General features: G+C 30.6%; 1 protein-coding gene across 1 annotated transcript in view; it reads right to left on the reverse strand.

The window, feature by feature from the left end:
- Positions 1 to 3,163: 3,163 nt before the first annotated feature.
- Positions 3,164 to 23,333, reverse strand: part of LOC103571452 (uncharacterized) — an 82,741-nt gene continuing 62,571 nt past the window's right edge. The window contains exons 3-4 of the mRNA XM_008549619.2: positions 8,977 to 9,070; positions 3,164 to 3,579 (exon numbers count right to left, since the gene is read on the reverse strand). Coding sequence (XP_008547841.1) covers positions 3,412 to 3,579; positions 8,977 to 9,070 — 262 coding nt within the window. The 3' untranslated portion in view covers positions 3,164 to 3,411. The remainder of the gene's footprint in view (positions 3,580 to 8,976; positions 9,071 to 23,333) is intronic.

The raw sequence follows: 23,333 nt of genomic DNA on the forward strand, positions 1-23,333 counted from the left end.
AAACTTGGCAGGAATTTTTGCTTCACCCTAAAAAACAATATTTTGCTTGATGAGCAACAAAAAAAATACTTTCGCCGGAAACGAAGCACCCTAGTGGCCATATATGCTCCATACATGAACCATATACGGCCATGCATGGCCATGTATGATTTATTTTTCACGGGAGGGCAAGAATTTAAACTTTCGGCGAAGGCATGGTAAAAATCTTAAAATTTCCACAGTTTGATGATTTGCTCTTTTTGGTATTTGTCAACGTTAATCTACACACAGGTCAAGAAAATGGTCAATAATAAAAAAGTTATTTCTAAATATATCTAGGTAGACTGTTAGATTTTTATCTCTATTGATCCAAATTATTTCTTCCCATATTACTTTTTTTTTGTAATCAGTTATTTATTTCTTTTTTCTTTTATTATTATTATTATTATCATTATTATTATTATTATTAATATTATTATTATTATTATTATTATTATTATTATTATTATTATTATTATTATTATTATTATTATTATTATTATTTTTATTATTATTATCATTATTATTATTATTACTATTATTATGATTATTATTTTTGAAACTCTAGCTCCCACATTGCATTATATATTAAGTCGAATAGACTAGAATAAATCAATTAAAAAAAATGCATGAGTGATGAAAGTTTAATATTGCAATCTACACACTACAGATCGAGGTATTTTTTCATTTTACGTATGCTTAATTTTTATTTTTTTCATTAAATATTTAATGACATAACCTATTTCATAAATAATCAGCAATCCTTAATGACTTTAGATTCATTTCAGTTGACTACTATTCAATAATTAATTAAAATAAATGCATATAATTTTTTATACTTATTTTTAGATGTGAAAAGATGTCTATACACCATTTTTAGTATACTTTAAACGTTACCCAAGCAATAAAAATAATTTTTATTCCAATGTATATATAATTATTTTGATTACATTGAAAATTTAAGAGTAACGTGGCGCCACTGATATTTTTATTGTATTTTATGTAAATTAATTTAATTATATATTACATTTTAAAACTACTTATACTAATGAGTAACACATTAGATAAATTCAAAGTTAACCCTGTAGTACACTAAAATAATTACCTTTTAATATTATTTTTATCACCAAACTTTACTAATTAATTAGCGTTTAATCAACCTGACACAATGGCAAATCTACCTGTTCTGATTAAATTTAATTATTATACTTTATTTACAATAATTTATTAATTTTGATGCTGATGTGATTTGTAATTATTATAATAATAATATGTAAAAATTTATTGTTGTAGAAAATTAAGCTGACATATTAGTCATCGGGGTTATATATTTTGACATAATATTTGTATATTGAGCAGTGAAAATAATAAACTATAATTTTAATCTATTACTCAAAAAGATTCGGAGAATGAGAAAAAAAATACGTAAATGCTTATTCATACAAATTATTATCAAGAACGGATGACAGAGAAATATATTTTTGCATACTCATATTTTATTCGGTTTTTAATAAATTATATTTTTTGAAGATTTCAACGCCTTTATTTATTCCTTCAATACTAAACTCATTGTGGGATTAGTAAACGCTTCTTTAGTTAAGCCGGAATATCAGAATATCTGGTAAAGACTACGAGATATGTTATACTGAGTTGTGAGTAGAGGATTTCAGATTTCGGAGAAGAACTATGGTAAGCTTATCGTAATACGAATTGGATCTTTTACTTTACAGGCTCCTCGACTTTTTTAATATTTATTCATCCATATTTTACATATTTTACTTTTTAAATTTTATTAAAAAATAGGAGAGATCAAGGCATACTGGGATACCCTTGTTAAAAATTTTGTATGTACAAAAAAGTTTTGTTAAATCCAAAAATGCACACCTCAATCGCTCATATTATTTTTAAATCATTACTTTTATTTTATTATTATTTTCTTGTATTAACTGATTTTTTTTGTCATTAATTTTTATTTAACTTTTAAATTATTGAGTTGTAATTTTTGCCGTAAATTTCTCTCTGTGTACTCAGACTTAAATAATTTTTTTCGTTGATAATTGAACTCAAATTAAAAGTAAACTTTCAACTGCACTTGGATTAATAATTTTTGATTTACCATTTATTTATTTTAAATAAACAGTACCATATTAAAAAAAAAAAAATATCCCCGATGACTAGATTTTGATATATATTTATAAACGAATTGAAAGTCTTTATTTCATGATCTAGCTTCTCACGCAATATTTTATCACTACTAAACATTCGTGTCTGAAATAATAAAATAGCAGTCACGACACAAACAAAAGATAACGAAGTAAAATATAAATAAATAGTAATAATAAGAATTAACCAAACTATTTTTAGTTTTTTTTTTATCTTACATGCTAGTACTTTGGTAATTAATTTTGCATCAATAGTATTTAAAATGATAAATAATAATCCATATACTACAAATGGACGTTTTGTTCATGGGGTATTTGCTTTTACGCATTTTTTTTATAGTTTAATATTTTTTTTTCAAATTCCAATTTCTTAAAAAAAAAGCAGTAGAAAAATAAATGAACATAAAAGAGTTTACAGTAAATTTTTCCCTGCGAAAAGGAATGAGCTCACACGATTATAAATAATCGATTGTTACTTTACCCTCTCAGTCAAGCAGACTCTTCTCTTATCGGCACTATCAATTTTCATCTGTCGGCGAGTCGACTCACCACCATTAGGGTCAGACTTTACTTGACTTAGACCGTTGAAATATATATATATATAAAAAAAAAAAAAAATAACCAAGAACAGAGAAAGTCAGACGGTAAACGTGCTGTTCTTAAGATATAGAATAAAACACGATATAGAAAAGAGTAGAATATTTTCTCTGTTATTTTGTATCGTTTCTTTCCCTTTATTTGTTAGCCTCTCTATTCTCCCTCGTCCCTATACTAGTAGAATTAACGATATGAGGACGACAGTTCCCTGGCCCAGATAGAGAGAAGAGGGTGAGTCGAATCGTCGATCGAGGACAATTCTTCCAAGGACGAAAGTGTGACGATGGACGTGACGAGTTTGAGAGATTTCGTCTGGCGTACTGATCGCGTGACTAGAATTCTTTAAATTTTATCATGAATATCTATAAAATAGCAAAAGAAATGATGACAAAAATAATATTCCGTTACATAAAAAACAGAATTGTCATTTTTTTGTTATTCTTTTTTTTCTGTATTATCTAAATAATAGCGGTAAAAGACACTTGATGCAAATTTTTTGCAATATTTTTGGTTCTACTTTCGATACTTTTGTCGCATTATATATTTTTTTTTATACTTTTAATTAATGACACTTGGCAGTTTACGTATAATGTTCATAATCCCCACACTCCGAGTGTGTGGGTGGTGACGAGCACTAGGTGGGATTTGGATCTTCGTAAGCTTTTTCATAATCTCGTCGTCGTATCACGGCAAAATGTGTCATTTGAAATGAGTTCGTTTTTTTACAGCCACGTTCTAAAGTCCCGGTCATGCTGTAGCCCATGTTAAAGTCACTTGATGTTACATTTGATGTCAGGTACAACTATAAAAAAAAAAAAAAATTTAATTAATTTTATTTTTTATATAAATTTTTTTATTTTTACTAAATTGTAATTTATTAATATATCTTTTCAGTTTCAGAATAATATCTTGGATAACTAGTGCTATCGAGTATAATACACAATGTCACTAATTGTCTACGATATTTTATATTATAAATGCTCAAAATTTAAACACCATTAAAATCCTAAGTTGGCGTCATGTATGCAGTCGCAATTCTTCTGATAATTTGTCGATATAAAAATTAATATTTATTTATTTTATTCAATTTAAAAAAAAACTATGTTACCAACATGCTATCGGTTCAACTTCCAGATTGTTTTCAAGCTTTGAAAATAAGAAATTAATTTCAAATTTAAGTTCAGAAATTTTTTTTATTTAGGTCAGAATTAGAAGTAACTCACAATCTCAAACACTTTGCAAAAGTTCCTTATTCTTGAATCATTCAAATTAAACTAAAATTCTGGGTGGCCCATTTTTCCCCTAAATATTTCTAGGTATCCAAGCTTTTAGCCCCCCCCCTCGCCCTTACACTCATGCAAAAAATTAAAGGAACAGAAATTTTTTAGTAATTTTTGAAAATAGCTTTTTGTTATTTTTAGTATAGATTAATTCTGTTTCAGACCTTTATATTCTCTTGATTCTTCCTAACCTATAAAATCATTGTATATAACACCCACCAAGAAAAGGAAAATTTTGAAGTGGTCACACTTTTCAGAGTGATCAAATTACCGAATCTTGACCTAGATCAGAAATCAATATTTCAGACTTATCTGAAATGGTAGCTCATTTCACATTAGTACCCTTCATAATATAAAACCATTAAACTATGCTTCTTTGTAATTTTACACGCAGAGAAGTTTTTAGTAAAAATTACCCGAAAAAATATGATGTTATGAGGACATGAGGAAAACATATAAATTTTTGCCATACACATTGTAAAATATACTACTTGGTAACATGTAAATTAAGTGTTATTTCTACTAATAACATAGTAAAAATTTAGTTACTCACTAGATGTCCTTACAGTACCAAACTTTATAGGTAATTTTTACTCAAAAATTCTCTGCGTGTATATTTTTTATATTAACGAATGAATTAGAACAGCTGAATTATCCACTCGAAGATTAACAATACTGTAGTCTAATAATTATACCAAAAGTACGATTTCAGTATGGTATTCAACTATTATCGAGGACTTTGGAAGTTCAATAGTTCTAAATCACAATGTAACCTCATATACCGAAAGCCAGTCAAAGGTGACCACAGTTACTCTAACCAAATTAGAGTTCTTGATACCAATAGTAAACCCACTGAGCCACCAGAAACTCGAGATTAACCATTAGTTAATAATTTTAGTTATCTATAGTGACATAGTGAGACATGCGACCTATTTCTATTTACATTTGATTGATTATTTGTTGAATACACACTTTTTAAGTAAAATAATACATTGTGGTCGGACAGGCAAAACAAGACCGCCAACGAAATAATTGACTTTGGTACATTTGAATACGGTATCTTTTTTTTTATTTACATTTGAAGTAGTCAAACCAAATTTCAGTTGCCATAGAACAAAATTTTTTACCGGGGCAGGCAAAATCTCAAAAAAAAAGAAAAAAAAAAAGGGATTTGCAATAAAATCATCAAATCGAGATGCTGAAAAAACAAAACTGTTGAAGATAGATAACTTATATAAAATTTAAATATAGCGAAAAAGGCACAGTATGTATTTTTTGTGACCAACAACACATTGAATCCACTGAAAAATTCCTGAAAAAAAATTTTTTTCAATTTTCTTTGAAAGATAAAATTTTGGGGCACTCAAAATTGTACAAAAATGATGATGAGTCGTAAACAACGATTAAGAACAAGTTTGGGGAAAAAAGTATTTTTTACTAAGTTTTTGGTGTTGTCCGTTTTGCCCAGCCCATCTCGTTTTTTTCGCTCTTTCTTTTCCTGTACATTGCTACTACCATTAAAGTCTTATGTAACTTAAATGAAATTGAATATTTATGTTTGTGTTACCATATTCCTTTATTTTGTTAGGTAAACAGAACTATAACATTATTTATTTCTCAGCACAGTTAGATATGTATAATATCAAATTGTTCACGGTTATTTGTACATGCATATGTTGAAGATATATTCCACATGAAAATCCTCAACACGAAAGATATACCTTTTAGCACATGCTTATACTCTGTAGCAAGAAAGGATAATAGTGGTGCTTCACGACGTATGATATGACGTGGAGAAATATCACAAATAAGAGAGAATACTCTCAGCAGGCAAAGTATATATACTGCTTATATAATATGCTTTATACATTTTAGTTTTGTCGTAAAATTTCCACAGCATAATGTACACAATTTCTTGTTGACAAAACACTAACTCTTTGATATTTATAAGTATACACCTATATTTTCAAAAAATCTCAGTCATTTTTATGATTAAATTTACCAACTATAACTTATAAAAAGTATATATTTATGTTATTGATCAATCAAATTAGGTGAATTTGAGGCAAAACATAACACCATTTTTTAAGAAAAAAAATATTTCGTTTCAAAATATTTAATGATTTGTAGAAGAAATGATGAGTCGAATTGATCAGTTTGGGCTGGCCAAATTTCAGAAAAAAAAATTTTTTTTTGAACACTTATGGTCCATTTTACCTTAGGGCTAGCTTTTTCTAGTTTTTAATAAAGTAATTCGGATAACAGAAGCTCGAAAAACAAAAATTTATTTTTTTACAAAAAATTTAAAATTGTCTGCGCTATTCAGCCAGACGAAACAATCCGACCCATATTTTTTGCAAACTGTAGTTGAGCATTTTTAAAGAAAAACAACAACTTTTTTTTAACATACTTTAACAGTTCGGAATCTCATCTCTAATGGAAAATATATGTTTACTTGGCATGCAAAGTGATGTTTTGAAAAACTTCAGAACTCTGAGTGATGGAATGAAATTGAAGTGACAATTAACTCTCAATTTCTTACATTTTTATTAGAAAAAGTATATGAATTAACATCTCATGTATCGTAAAAAATAAAATAATTGTTCATTTATCAACAATTCATCTTTGAAATAAAATATATACTTCAATAATTACGTTAATTCTGAATTTAAACATCGGTAAACTAAGATATGCATATAAAGTTGCTTATTTAATTTTCCGAATTCACGTTAAACGAAATCTTTAAACTTAATAAAAAAAAAGGTATATTGAAAAGAATATTGTCACTTGAATTTTATAAACTTCAAACTGAAGCTTAAAACCAAAAAAAAAATCACCATCAAGGTGTCTCGGTTTATGAAAATCCCAGGAGGTGTCAAACGTAATGAAGGACTTTATCCTTACGACAACGACGCTATTGACAAAGTCGTAGTGTCTGTGGTAAATACAAAGATAATCCCATGCGACTGTAGCCGTCTGATAAGAGTGGCAAGAGTAGCAAGTAGAGTTTGGCTACATTTGTTGGACGATTCCCAAGGTATACCCGCATGAATACTCCAAACTATAACTAAGTCATACAATTCTATCCACTTTTTTTTTTTTTATAATATCATATAATTAACAACAACGTTCATTTAGAGAAGAACTGGGTAAGGTGCGATACTGAGGCAAAATGAAAAACCAATTTAGACAAAAGAAATCTGGAAATCGGTTGACCTTGCGGGTCAGTTCCAAAACTTCCTGTTGTTTTCAAGCTCAAAGAGCTTAAAATTATTATTTTCGGTATTTTTAATTTGGCCATATCTTAGATTCTATTGGTGTTTTTAAACTTGAAAACAGGTACGCTTCGTATTGAACTTGGAAAATTTAAAACATCGAAAATAATTAATAAACAAATGTTCTTAAAATTTTTATTCACGATTATAATCAATTGAGTCAATGTATTCAGACAGAAATCATTGTAAATGATTAAAATAAGGATTTAAATTAGTTTTGACTCAGATCAAAGTGTTAATATATCAAATATCCGAGAAAAAGGTCAAAAACCGTGTTTTTCATGTACCTGAAGATCTGAACTTTTTTTGCGCAACGAAAATGAAAAAATTTATGAAGTTCTACTGTTTAAAGGTGACTTGAGTTAACATCCATACACACACACACACACACACACACACAATCGGACATCATTCTGAAAATGGTCGGAATAACTTCCTAGGACCTCAAAACGTTTTGCAATTGTGTAGTTATTTTTCCTAATTTGTTTTTAGAAAGCACTTTAATTTTTTGTACTTTATCAATAACAATTAACACTAATGTGAATAATTAAATTAAATATTCAACAAATTTTTCATATCACTTGTATTAAATCTGCGAGTTTAAATTCCGGTTTTGCTAGTTGAAAGAAGCCAATTTCCGAATTCAGACCAATATGATTAAGCAGCTAAAAACTGATCAGTTTTTTCCTTAGGAAAGCAATTTATTAGTTTTTGCCGCCTAAATTATAAAAAATTTGCAAAAATTAAAGCATGCACCATTTTTCTTGCAAACAGTGGCAAAAAGTTAAACTTTAGGTGCAGATCTGGTAAAAAATATAGTACACACCACGGATGAAGATAGGAAGTCCCAAACCGCGTGTTTGCAACGTAATTTCCAATGAGGCAATTGCACACGCGGGTTGGTATGTCCTACTTTCTTTCCTTAGAGTATAATGTACTTTCCTGACTTCACCATCCCTGTTAGAATTGCATATGTTTGTTGTAACCCTTAAAATATCTATATCATTATTATAACCAACCAAATTAGCAGTTGTGTTCGGAAAATTAAAAAAATAATGCGAGTTCCCAAAAAATATTGTTAAATTAATAAAAAGTCATTATTTCTCCTGGTGAATTACTTAAACTTTCATATTTGAAGCAGCATTATTTTTTTACTGTGCTATCGGTCAAAAATTAGCCTGTTTCAACTGGCTCCAGATTTAAAACTCCCAGTATCACTACAGGTAATTTTAAAAATATAGTGAATAGAATGGGATAGAACACGATTTCAGACTTTAGGTGATGTCAGCCCTTGCTTTCGTTTCAGACAGTCAACTCCACTCTTGTCTGAAATCGGCTTTTCCCATTTTCTGCCACGCAATATACTGTTAAATAGTGACCTTTCAGTTTTCAATACAATAATCAGATAACAAATACTCTAAAACAAGAGGAATTTATTGTTTTTTAAAATTCTGAATTGCCCACAAATTCAGGGCTAATCGAATTATTCTGTCTTTTTTTTACAAACGATCACCAAGAATTTTTTCAAAAACAATAACTTTTTCATCAAAAAAATGATGGCTAATTTTGCTCTGGTTTTTCCAATTATTACAATTAAATCGAAAATAAAACCGATACATAATCAACTGGATAAACATGCATCACCTTGAAATCCGGATCAACAGTCTGTCGCTTAAATGATCCAATGATATAGAGCGTTCCTGTCCCCGTATCAACCATCTTCGCTTGAGTTGTGTATCTGAAATCATACAATATCTTAACTATATACTTGGTTATACGTATAGATCAATAGCGATAACACATAGAAACAATACATTAATGTTCGTATGAATTATAATCGTTGATTACTAATGACGATTGATGATCAATGGATTCATCACACGTCAGCAAAATCTCATTGATCTTGCTCTTGTCTATACTATTTGCATTCTAGACGTATGATCTCTTGATCATGATATCATATATAACGTCTTAGTAAATACACCATTTATATATATATGTATATAGTACTCTGGTAATTACATAAACGCACGATTAGATCAGTATACTCAGCTGCGGCTGCTGCTAGTGCTTCTGTTTCTAATGCTTCTGCTACTACTACTGCTACATGCCAAAACTGTTAACTAAACATCTGAGCATTTGGTGAAGTAAGTGAGACTATATATGACAAGCAATGAGCTTGCACAGCTATAATACATGTATCAAACTTTAATAGTAGTAGAATCTAGGCTTATAAATTTGTCAGAATTCAAAGTGAAACTTTTGTTTTATTACAGTTTCATATATATTCTAATACATGTTTTTTTATGAATTGTAGAAAAATTATAGAATTTTAATGGATTATTGAAAAATTATAGAATTTTAGTCAGCAATTTATATTTCATTGCTTTATTTTATTGAGTATGACTTATTGTGTACGACACAAAAACTTGGTTGTTAAATACAAATGTATGTACGCACACGCACACACACGCGCGCGCATGTATACATATACTGTAGAAAAGCGAAACAGTTTTGTAAATTTATACTGAAATATCCTTGTAGTGATCCTCTGTGGTTTTTGAGCATACCCGTGCCACAAACATCACCCATGGCGTTCTATCATAGTCAAAACCACCAAACCAACCTTGTTGCTATCAGAGTAGCCTGTTAAACTTGCTTGCGTCTCTTGTTTCCTATTTAAATCACGTCAAATACTAATTATTATGTAAATTGTATGCATACATTTTTAAATTGTGGAATTATATTTTATTTGTGATTATAATGGACTTTTGTTTTTGAATGTACAATTGGAACATGAATATTATTTGACATAGAAGAAAAAAATTTTTTTTTCATAACATCTGCTCTGAAACTTCAATTTGTAACGATTTTTTAGCTAAAAAGAAGCTAATTTCAGGCTACTGCCATGTTAACGCTATGATATGAAACAGAATTCAATTAAATCCTTACTTCGATCACTTCCATTGATTTTTGCCTAATAAATATATTTTTTTTTGTTTATTGAACATGATTGTTAATAAATATTTAAAAGACGCTTATTCATTAATTATTTTCGATTTATAAAATCTCAAACTTTAACATAAAACGAAACTCTTTTGAGCTTGAAAAGCTCATAAAGACAAGGGCAGCAATTGTATTTTCGAGCTCGAAGAATTCGAAAATGTATTTATACTAAATATTCTCGAGCTCTTTGAGTTCGAAAACAGCGGGAAGTTTTGGGGCTGGCCGATGCCCAGATTTTCTCATAAACTTTTGAACCAAGCGTATTTTTTGCACGGAGAGAAAAGAATAGTTCTGATTCCGATGCTAGAATGGTAACCGTTACTATGTTACATAGAAACGAAGATTTTTGTGAAAATCTTGAACGAATTTGCTGGGAAAAATCTTTAGAATTGTGGCAAAAATATGAGTGACAGCTCACATGACGCATCGAGGTTAGAGTAAGACAGCAGCCGCGCCAAACCCCATTTTCAACATTAAAAAAATTATTGTTCGTGGAGCTGGAGTTCCAGAATTCGAGACTTTTTTCAGAAATTTCTTCCTCTTTAAGGATCTTCTTTTAGATTTTCGATATCGCTTATAGTTATTGAGTTATGAACAAAAAGCTAAGATTCTGTATTTTGTTTATGTTTTTTGTTAATCAAAAATTGAAATTTCGATAAATAAAAAAAATAAAACACACATCTTGCTCAAAATTTAATTCCGCATCAAATGAGCAATCACTCATATTTCTGCCACAATTCTAAAGATTTTTCCCAGCAAATTCATTCAGGATTTTCACAAAAATCTTCATTTCTACGTAACATAGTAATGGTGACCATTCTAGCATAGGAATCAGAACTATTCTTTTCTCTCCGTGTGACATTACTCGACGAAATAAAACTTATTATAACAAAATTTTCTGAAAATTACGATATGATACCCTATACAATAGCTATATTTCTAAAAAAAATATACTTAACAACTGACTGCTTTTAATTCGTCATTTGAACATATACCAACAGCTTCCCACACCATTAACCTGACATTAACTTGTTCTGATTGATCTCAAATATTGAAACTTCAAGTTTCAAGCAAATATTATGAAAAATATAATGAGTGACACAGGGTGATACAAGAATACTGGCGCAGATGATGTCAGCCCTCGTTTCGTCTCAGACAAACAATTTCATCCTGACTTGTATTCATATTCTTTCTTTCCTTGTCACTCAAAAAACTTTTTCATATAACCTGCACTGAAATAACAAGTTTTATTGCCTGTTTATTCAGTCGAAACAATACTACACATTCTGTGTGTGAAGATATGGAACAAAAGGACTTCAGACCCGGGCGAAGTTGGCTGCCTGAGCCGTAGGCGACATCACCCGCACTATAAAATTATGTTTCATTCTGCCTCACATACTTTATTTTTCAGAAATACCTGCATCGAAACTTAGTTTCAGTGTCAGCAGCCAGTCAGAAACAAGTTAATTTAAAACCAATGGTATGATCGACTATTAGCGTAAGCGTAAATTGTGATTTTTTACACTTATTTTTATAAAACATCACAAAATCAGAACTGTAATTTACGCAAGTAAAATTAATGGTCTGAAATTAAATTATTAAACAAATGACAAGTATCAGAGTTGAAACTACGAAAGCTTTCGGTCAGCAGGCAGAAACATTGATTGTTTTTTCCCAAGGGGCGAAACATATGTTTCTGCCCTTTAACTGAGGCCTTCACAACTTACGCACTTGCGAATATTTGTTCGTGGCATCGAACTAAAATTAGTTTATTTCGACTGGCTGTACAGTCACTGAAACTTAGTTTTGATACTCGTGTAATGAAAAAGCGTATTTTACATACTAATGCGATTAAGCAAGTTCGAAATCATCGGTTTTTTCTCTAGAGTCAAAGCTGTCTGGTTTAGGTCTCGGCATTAGTTTAGAATTTTATATAAGCCTTGTTAATATCGTATTTGTTGATTATAAATCTTTCAATTATTTGTTTTTTGAATGAGCTAAGTTTACAATTTAATTTGTTTAGGCACTAAAACTCTGAAATTGTTTTATTTCGACTATAGATTTAAATATTTGAACTTTAAGTTTCGACCGGCTTTTTATGAAATGATGTACTTCGTGGTTTAGAATAAGACATGATTGCAAACTCTGTATGATATTAGGCCTTAACTGTAATCTTCTCGTTTTATATCATGCCAACTATATACTGTTATAATATTTTTTCTTGTTATAAAAGCCATAAAAAGTGTAATTATAGATAATTCCAAATATACAGAGATGAATTTTTGTTTTTTCACTTTTCAAACCTTCATAACCGAGAAAATTCGATTTTTTTAAATTGAGGGCTTGAAAAGTCAAAAAATCAACTGTATCTAAAAATATAATTGATTAAACAATTTTAGATTTAGCGATTGTTTTTTTTCCGTTGTTAATATTCAATTCGTCAAATCAAATGATTTATTGTAAAAAAATAAAATAAAAGCCACTACAAAATTATTTACTGGTAAAATTAATTGAAGCACCACTTCTGTATATTTACTAATATCATATTTCTGTATGAAGTTTGAAAATTTGTTAAGAGTGATGAAAAGGTTTAATATTACTCTTTTAATTGATTTTTTCATCTATAAAAAATTAGTAAATAGTATTTAATGAAATTTTCACTACAATTTTCAATAAATGAAAATTCTCTGTGTAGAATTTCAGTGATGTAATTTACAGACGTTTAATATGGCGGGTAATTAAAAAAAAAAGAATGTCATGTTTTTCTGGTACGAAGCACATGCGTGTAATTTACGAGCTATTATTTTTAGTTCTCTTACGTTTTAACTGCAATAACGTAAATTTTCTTTTTACCTTTCTGCACGCTAATTTTTTTTCTTTTTTTCGTCATTAATTATTGTGCTCTATTTCTGTTTCTTTAAACTTTTTTTTTATTTATATTTTACGGATCTAATTGGTTTATTAGTTTTTTCCTTTTTTTTTTTTTTACCTTTTTTCAATTAAAAATAATTAACATTCAAATTATATGACAATGAATATTTTTATGATTGTCTGGTTATAAGTGTGCTAGTTGTTATAATTGAGCGCAATATAGTCTATTGGTGTACCTGCTATTATTTTCTCAACTTGAATTATACTAGGTACATCACATCACGTACATTGACTTGACGTCTGATAGATTAAAAAATATATATCTCTACATTACAATGCAAAAATGAAATATTAGATTTCTTAAAATGTCATAAATGTTATGAAAAAGTTGGAAAGTTTTTTTTTCATCCCAACCATGTATTTGATAAGTTTTTTATTAATAGAAACTGAAAATATTATACACTTGACGCTCGTTATAAGTAATCCCATTATAAGCTGGTTTCCTTTATCTACTATACTATTCGTTACGACTTTGAAGTTCCCCACTCTCTTGGACACGTACAGTTCATGTTTTGATGCTCGTTTCAAGCATTACTAACTATATTTTTTATACAAATTTTTCTAAATAACAAATTTTCGAAAATATGGAAGATCCAACCACGTATGGCCTCCTAAGCCGCTAATTATTTATGATCATACTTGCCCAGAAGTTTTAATTTCGAGTACTGGGTGGCGCCCACAAAGGTGCTGACTTCCAAAAACTCTACTTTACCGTCTCTATTTTGCGGCTGAGGCCCTAAAATGCCTCTTGACTGTACTTTTCCTCTACAAACGGACGAAAATGAATGGGACTACAGGGAAAAAAATCACATTCTAGCTTACCGACCGAAGATTTTGATTAGTTTTTCAATTTAATTACTATTGAGTGGTGGCACTAAATTTCTCTTCGCTTGTAGTTTATTGCGAAGGAGACATATTGTTATCAGAATAACGATATATGATAAAAGTATGACGAATATAAAAAATTTGATCAACGGTTGACCCCACGGGCCAGTCCTAAAATGTCCCGCAGACAGTTTAAACAAACAGTTTAGAGTACAGTAATTTCTTTAATGTTTTGGTGATGATAGATTCTCAACTGAAGAACCGATTGCAATAAATTATGCAGTGATTAAAAGAGACCGTGAAAGTAAGGATCGTAGAATTTTTGAAACATTCAGTACATACTATGAGGTATTTAGGAAAAATTGTTCGATAGCTATTGCCGATGGGTTTCATCAGGTTCTGCACTATATATGCTTTGGAAATCGATTGGATCAGTCGTCTTGAAGATATTAAAAAAAATCGTTTTTCAACATTTCTTTCGCCAACAATATCTCTCGAGTGAATAAGCTCGAGGTTCTTGTAGCAAATGACGCGCTTCATTGAGTTCTAGAGTTGATTAGAACTTAAAGTAGATTTATCCGTCCGTTTTTAAGAATTAAAAAAAAACTAAAAAGATCTTTTATTTTTTGTACTTCTTAATTATTTTAGAGCCTACTCGATGAAATGATCTAAAATTTACAAGAAAATTGGTGGCTAAAAAACTCTTTCGATTGACGGGAAGAACCATTCAAATCGGTTAATTAGTTAAAAATTTATAGAGAGTTTATATACATACATGCATACTAGGGGATGTCAAAAAAAAAATAATTTTATTTTTTTTAGGTTTCATAGTCTCAAAAAGTTCTTTGGGACCTAAAAAAAAACCTCCTAAAAAATCAGCTCGATAATAAGTTAATAATAAACCACAATCTCGAACACTTTTCAAGAGTTCCTTATTCTTAAATCATTTAAATTGAACACAAATTTTACGGAGCCCACTTTGCCCTCAGGGGCCCAGTATGCCCCCTCTTCCCTACATATAAACACTTTGCCATCACTCTGAAAATAGTTAGAATAGCTTCTTAGGATAAAAACTCGATTTTCGAAAATCGGAGTGAAAACGATAACTTCTCGATATTTTTGAAAATCGTTGATTTTTATAACGCGAAGTTAAAAAAGATTTTTTTTTTTTACATATTTTGGAGAAGGTCCTTCGTGCTCCGATTGAAATCACATGGTATTTCAATTAATTAACATTTCCATGTCATGAACTTTAATTTGTATGAAAAAGTCGCTGATTATTGAACTTTCTAACGCAATTTCCTAGTCGTCATTAAAAACGAGCTCGGATTATATAGAGTATGGCATAAAACGAAACATTAATTTTGACTTTGTCTATCATCCCTTGATACTTGATGTACTGCATGTTAAATTTTAGTTGAAATTTTTACTGAAACTGGTAATTTATCTTTAAAAGGAATTCTCTGTATGGAGAGTATCTTTGCGACAGGGTTATGAAGGATATACCCTGCGACGAATGTTTTATGATACTCTTGAAATCTTGAAAGGAAGTAGAAGGTATATCCCGACAGAATTTAACCCAACGGCGATCATTAAAAGTTTAATCGTCTTCTATTCAAGTGCAGCGAATGTCTTGACTTCCATTTGAAATTTAACTGTGGTACATTAACGAAGAAGACAAAAAACAAGAATGAAAAAAAAATAAAAAAATACATGAAGGCATATTTTTATGATTTTTATTCAACACTTGAACCGAAAAAAATTAATGACTGTAAAAGTTACGAAACTTTTATAAAAACAAAAAAGCCATCTGACCCTACCCAAAATGGAAAGATCGATTTCTTATTTAAAAAAGGCTACTCGGGCACCGAAATGGAAATAAATTTTTCATCATTTAAGTATTAATTTTCAAGTTTTCGATAAAATTGATTTAAAAAATGAATTTTGTTAATAATTTTTTGAGGATTTCGATACCATCAGAACACATAAAGAAATCGTCTAGATGGCAAGCTGAGTAATAGAAATAAAAGCTATAATAAAATGTTTTAAAATATCTCTAATAACAATACACTATAAGTTTTTTTTTGAAGTTATTTATAGATAAAACAGCAAAAGATCATATTTTTTCTAAATATGTGAAATTCCAGACACCTGTATCTTCAAAACTAATCGATCGAGTAGACTAATTTTTTAACGTGATCAAACTATCGAATCAAAAATTATGTGTATCAATTTTTATTCAGATCGTTTAAAAATTTTGGGCATTGTCATGCCTACAAGGCTCAATATTTTCTTAACAAATCATGGAGTTGTTTTTTAACGTAATAATGAATAAACGGCACATTTTTAGATAACATCATAGTACTGTGATTTGAAGCTTGTTTTATTAGCTACAAGATGCAATCAACAAAATTAACCTGAAATATATCATTCAAAAGATATTAGGTTGATTTTTCTAAAATCTAGCTATTGTATTTGCTCTCATGGTCGATTGTGGTGATCAATGGCGGTGGAGGAAACACCCATGCTTGGTCTATTTTCCAAGGTCGGCTGAAAGCATTTATGAAACAAGATTCGCTGTCGTTGGCATCTACTGACACATACTTTGGAACTACCCTTGATTTGCTCGATGCAACAAGATATATGTAGGGCGTCCCGAATTTTTCTAAAAATTATCTCGATTTTAGTGTTCCTCAGATGCCAATTTAGAAGCAAAAGACCCCAAGAAAGCTTGTCTGCTATATTATTGTAGCGACTGGGTAGATAAAACGGAGTCAGTTGAATGTGAAGTTGATGCAATTCTAACAACTACTGCTTCACTAAGTTCTGCAGGATCTGAGACCGAGTCCTTCCTTGCTTCCTGATGTAAATTACCACTGTCTTATTGTTTGACTGTACCAGGACTGCTCTGTCACTGAAGATTGTCTTGAGTTTCCGAGTCGCACTCAGCACTGTAAAAAGTTTCTTGCGATTTATGTGCCCGTTTCTTTGTTCCATCTAATAACCCGACTCCATCACTCCGTCCAAGTGGAAACCTCATTTTAGATCCAAGGCATCTGTTGTCAGGTTGCATTCCGGGATCTTTTCAAAGATGAGGCTGGCCTGCTGTGAATTTTCCTGCCACCACACACAGTCCTCTAATGCCGTTGTAGTGATCAATTAGAACTTTTTCGGATTCGTCTCTGGTAGTTTCTTGAATGCTCTCTGAAAATTGCGGAAAAACAGACGACCCAGTAGAATCACTAGCGCCGAAAAGTTCAGCTGGCCCAGCAGCGATGCTTCTGGTACAAGTAAGTTGTAACAAATCATTCGACACCTCCTTGAATGACGAGTTCCCAACAAAAACTTCTTTGACGCTCTCATAAGCCTCAGTATATTTTGATGCCAGCAGTTTGAGTCCTTCCTTCAGCTTCTGACGTTGCTTCAACAACCCATGCGTTACGGTCCTAGCCATTTCATCTATGTGCTCCAATAACGTATGGTAATACGCTTTCTGGACCACACCTTTCAGCTGAGAATTAACTGTCAGGGTATCAAACACTGTAGAAGCATGAAGTTTTTGCTGCACCTTTTTTAATCTTATTCTATTCCAACTCGCTGAGCCCAGTTTTTGGCAGGAAATACCCTGCTCTTTAATATCCGCAGAAGGTGGAGGAATTGTCAGTTCCCTTTCTTTTACCTGCGGCACCAACGACAAGGCTTCCAGATCGTTAGAAAGCTCCATGGGGGAATCTCCTAACTTTGCAGGAGTCCAAACTGACATCACCTACTGATTTATCTCCATAGCTGACTTGTGATTATTCTCTAAAGATTCCTCCTCCTTACTCGATCCTTCCTCTTCTCCAACGCCACGATTTTCTTTTAATCTGTCAATTTTTTCTAACATTATATTAAACATTTGTTCATCTGACCTTCTATAACATCTAACCTGGATCTTTTTCCACCTGGTCTTCTGGCCGCAGCTCGAATCGACTATAGGTCTTCTCGTTTCGTTCAACTGACTTTCCTTATCCTCTTCATGATACGGTCTTAGTTCTTCCGCAGCAAACTTACACGATACACACAAATGTTTTATTGGAGCCACCGCGTGTAGAAAAATCTCTGCTTGAGCAGCTGATCCTTTTAACTTATTCAACAAGCTTAGAGGACTGATGATAAGGTCACGACAAAAGCCCAACAGAACATATTTTCTTTACAATCCTTGTATTGTTTCTCTGGTAGATCTGTCACAAAGGATCAAAAGCCTTTGTTATCCTCACCGTCGAAAAAGCAAAGCACAGTTTACTTAAATTCTAAGAATTAACTTGCAACTCCAAACCAAATAAATTTTCCATTGATAGGTCTAAAGTCTTCCAATTCTTCTCACTTTCCGGTAACGACTCCTGGACTAACAGTTTCCAACGATCCAGAATTTGATCTTCTTCCTCTGTTGGAGCAAACTCCTCCATTATGGACCAACTCATCTGAAAGAAATCATGTCGATTTAATAGTGAATCCACCGAAAAAAGATTGAGCTCAAGAGAAAAAGTCTGCAAGCCACGATAGAGCGTATGAAATGCTCTCATTTACATGCATTTACCGTGTGGCTGCATTAATCACGCCACCATGGCTGCAAAAAGGCTAAATTCTAAGCCATTCTCAGAAAAAAGTACGTCTCAACTACGTGTGATTCGCAGTGGCTGCGGGTGCGACTCCATTATCCGAAAAACCAACCAAGCCGAGGTATTATATCCTTACACTCCTGAGACGCCTTGACTGTGAATTTTGAGCTGTCACCGCTGCCGCTGCAACTGGTGAGCCAAACCGCTCACTGAATGAGTTCCTGAAAAACTTAAAATCATTAGTAATTAACTTACCTTAATAATAAATATTCCTTTGTCACAATATCAGGAGTTTTAACGAACGTTACACAACGTTTATGTTTTGGACATATACACACATCGGAAAACAATAGCGTACTGAAGTTCCGATCACGAGTTGATCCATACAACAAATCGCGCTAGCTGGCAAATGAATATCGGGGGCTGAAAAGTGGGAAAATTGCTACCCCTTAAGCCCTTAGGATGGTCAAATTTAACAAATTCTTGATGTGTATGCATATTGGAGATGGTAAGTAATCTCCGAAAGGTCAAGCCAAATGCATAGACCTGAAATAGACTTTTTTTGTTCACATATGTTTGATACCCTCCCCAGTAATGTAATATACTAATTTCCTGATTTTGAAATTATAAGAACTTTTTAAAGATCACCAAATGAATTTTACACCTCAAAACCATGTACGTACCATTTTCGATGCTTTTCGTTTTGAAACATGATTTTTTTAAGTAAAAATCATGCATCTAATCAATTTCAGAATGTTCAAAATTTACCTGGGTTATGTATAACTCGATATAGAGAATGTGCGAATTCGAAGAGGTGTGTGATAAGGCTTAATATAATGTTCACTATATATAATACTAAAGTACAATACGGTTGAATGGTTTGTAAAGATTTTAATACATTGAATTAACATAATAGTTTTTTTTTATTTTTTCATAACTCACTTTAAATGTTGAAATATAATTTAGCTCCACGCTTGTTATTTACATAGCCAAAGTTGGAAGAGAAAATATCTGAGTGACAGTGTTGAGCTACTGCATTTCCCACTTTACTTTCTATGAGTTTTCAACATACCCTATCTAGATATAATTTGTTTTTGAATTTTATTATTCAAAAAAGTTTTTGCAAACAACTTGAAACATTATTATTTTTTTTTAACAAGTTATTCAAAGTGAAGTTAAAATCAATTTGCGAAAAAGTTTAGCTTAACTGTAGTCAGCATTCGAATTTGATAAAACTTTACTAATTTGTATATTACTTATCAATCTTCAATAAATAAATTCATTCATTATATAATGCCCGTAATTTCGGTAAAAGTTTTTATTTTCGTCAATGAAGAACTTAAATTCGACTTTTCTAACTTTAACATTACTCTGTAAAAAACTTCCGGAGTGAAAGAGTATTGGATGATTTTTGATTAATTCACTCAATCTCATAGAATTCACTCCAAAATAATTTTTTGAAGATATTTATTATAAAATAACTTTGCAGAGTGAAATCGTATAGAAAACTCTTGGATTAGATTTGTAATATAGATAGTGAGGTTATGTTTTGACAACTGTATTGAGTGCAAAAAAGGGTACGAGCTTCTTCATATTTACCCGAAATAATTTTTTTTAAAATCATAAGCTGATTTCAATAGAAATTTTCACGCCTTTTTTTTCAAATTTCGGATTTATGACTGATTGAATGAATTCAGATTGAAATAAATTTCGTATTCACACTTGATTATTTGCAGTGCACTATTAAAATTTGAATATTTAATGAACTTTTGTTATTATTCAATTCCATTATTCTATTTCACATTGATTAAAAATAATAATATACAGTTCCAAAGAATTTAGAAAGAAAAAAAAAAACAACTTTTTTTTTTTTTACAAAAATTCTTGTGTACGCCGTTATATTTATTATATTTTTTCCCTACGTACACTGGTAATAAAATAAACAATCTTCTAATGGTAACAGTGTTCACAAGAAAAAAAAATTAATTCTAAATTAATGTAGGTCTGTGTATAATAATAATAACAATAAACGAACTTAGAAGCACGTTGTACGCTGTGAACATTAACATTTATACTTATTCAAATAAACACATTTAAATCTGAATAATAAAATATTTATTTTATTTACGAAAGCTTAAACTGTTTATTTAATTTCAGTTTTTCTATTCATTTATTTGAATAAAGTTGTTTGAAATCAAAAGATTTAAATACTATAAAGTGATTTTAATCCTGTAGTAAAATAATGAGTGAAAAAAAAACAGCTTGAATTTTTTCGTGAGTACTTAATCTGAAGTTGAAACGAAAGTGGTGCCAGTGGTACAGAATGGTCCGAGTAATGGGCTTAGACCCTTCATACGCTTTTACGAGACTCCCTTTCATTAAAATTTTAAGCGAAAATGTGAATTGCCATCGTTTCAAGCTTATGCCTTGTAAAATTAATCTTTCTTCTATATGTAACTTGTCTAACGAGTATATTTCTTTTTTAGTCACTTCAAAAGTCATCGAACTGATATTTAAAAATAAATTTTTTTCAATACAATTTATATTATAAATTTGCATATAATCACCTATTAGTTTGCCTGTAAAGCTACGAATATCTGTAAATTCGTATAAGACTTGATGTGTCGAATAACGGTTTTCTAGTTAAGCTATAGATTACATATAAACTCTCGGAGAGATCTCGTTAAAATTTTTATGCTTAACTAAATCTTAGATATTTAACGAGACGATTTGATTGCGAAAATCCAACTCTATATGTGTTACTTTAACTACGATTGCGTTATTCTATACCTTTAGTTAAGATGCTCATTAAATCTTAATGAAAGGAAATGACTTAGTTTCCAATGAATAAGTAAAGGGCATTAACAATACATAGATCTATAAATTTTGTTTTTTATTTACAAGTGGTTATTTTTAAATATTAATGACATACTTTATTTTTAATTACATTTTATATAACTTTATATATTTTCTCAGCTATAAATAATAAAAGAGCAAAAATATAATTGTGATTTTAATTTAGGGTGAGAGTTGTAGAAGTTAACTATTAAATCACTTAGCGTACAACTACACGGAAAGAATTTTTTGATAAAAATTTCTCTGTAATTTCGAGTAATCCTGAGCCGTTGCAAAAAATTGGTATTTTTCGTTTTAAATTTAAATTTTTTGTTTAAATATTAACATTGCTAGACTATGTTTTACTCTATTATTGAGTAATTTTTCAAAAGTCTTATATTAAATCGATTATTGTGAATATCTCATCTTAATCTATTAATTTTTACTTCATGCGATTAATTTTTACTCCCCAATATACCATTCTTTTAAACCCATTGATTTTTTGTTGAAAAATTGCTTCTAACTGGAATAAATTTTCTAATCTATGGAAGTAATTTTGACTCTAAACTGCAGAGTAATATTTCAGTAGACTCCGTTAATCATCGGTCAATATCGGCTTCGATTAAATGTCTTTTATTTTGTTCGGGGTAACTGACATGTTACGCACACAAACATAGGCTTGGAAAAAAGACGATCTCTGTATGTCTCTATAACTTAATATTTATTTTAAAATTAAAAAAAAATTTGTATCTTTTCTTTTTCAACACAATACGAGTAATTTTTTTTTTTTATTCTTTTTCAAAATATTTATATTAATTCATATTCTAAGGCAATTAGATGGTTTTTCAATTTTTTATGAAAATTTCAACCTATTCATTGTAATTTTTATTGTAATCCAATATAAATTTTATAAATTGAATCATCAACTTTTTATCATAGCCGACGAGTAAAAGTTGAGCTAGAGAGAATATATTTAGACAGCCGCTAGGTGTAATTTTTACTCGTAAGTATGAGTAAAAATTAATCTGATTACTGAAAAAGTAAAAAGTCGTAGCAGCCCAAGATTACTCAATTTAGAGTAATGTTTAGAATTAATCACATGGCAATATTCATACGAAAATTCTTTCCGTGTAGTATTTCAAAATCCCAGTGTGCTCTATTCAAAGTATTTTTTTTTTTCACTTTATCTAGAAGCGTTTTATTAAAGTAGTCACTAGTCCTCCCTTTTTCTGAATACTTGATGCTTCGACATTCTTTGAACGCTATCTACAGTACATGCAACTAAAATAGTATCTTAGATAACTAGTGTCATCGAGTATGTCATGACTTGTTTATACACTATATTTCATAGAATAAATGTTCTAAATCAAATTAATGAACATCTGAGGGTTTTATTTACAGCTACGACTTGTATCCTGCTCTCGTCTTGATTGTCGAGTTAGCGTATTTCTGGGCTGTCGGTACTGGTCCAGGGGTCGTCTCGTGTTCTTTTCCTTTTTTTCATCTCAGTACTCTCACAATTTATACCCTTGATTGTATTACTCCAGTATCTGCTTATTCAGATTAATTAATACTGAGATATTAAAGAATACCGACTCTGTGCCTGGTATTCTGATAAATAAGTTTCTGGAGTTATCGCTTGGTTCCACAATAAGAAGCCGCCTGATTTCGATAGTGACCCGATGCTAGGGTCATCGCAGTCCTCTACGTCTGCTCTGCGTACGTCTCGATGGTTACTCGGTCCTGTCGGTTCTGCCTCGTCTCCGCTGCTGTCTTCTGTTTCTAATAATTTCATTCGGTTGT

This window comes from Microplitis demolitor, chromosome 7 (assembly GCF_026212275.2).
Source record: "Microplitis demolitor isolate Queensland-Clemson2020A chromosome 7, iyMicDemo2.1a, whole genome shotgun sequence".
In the NCBI taxonomy this organism is placed as follows: Eukaryota; Metazoa; Arthropoda; class Insecta; order Hymenoptera; family Braconidae; genus Microplitis; species Microplitis demolitor.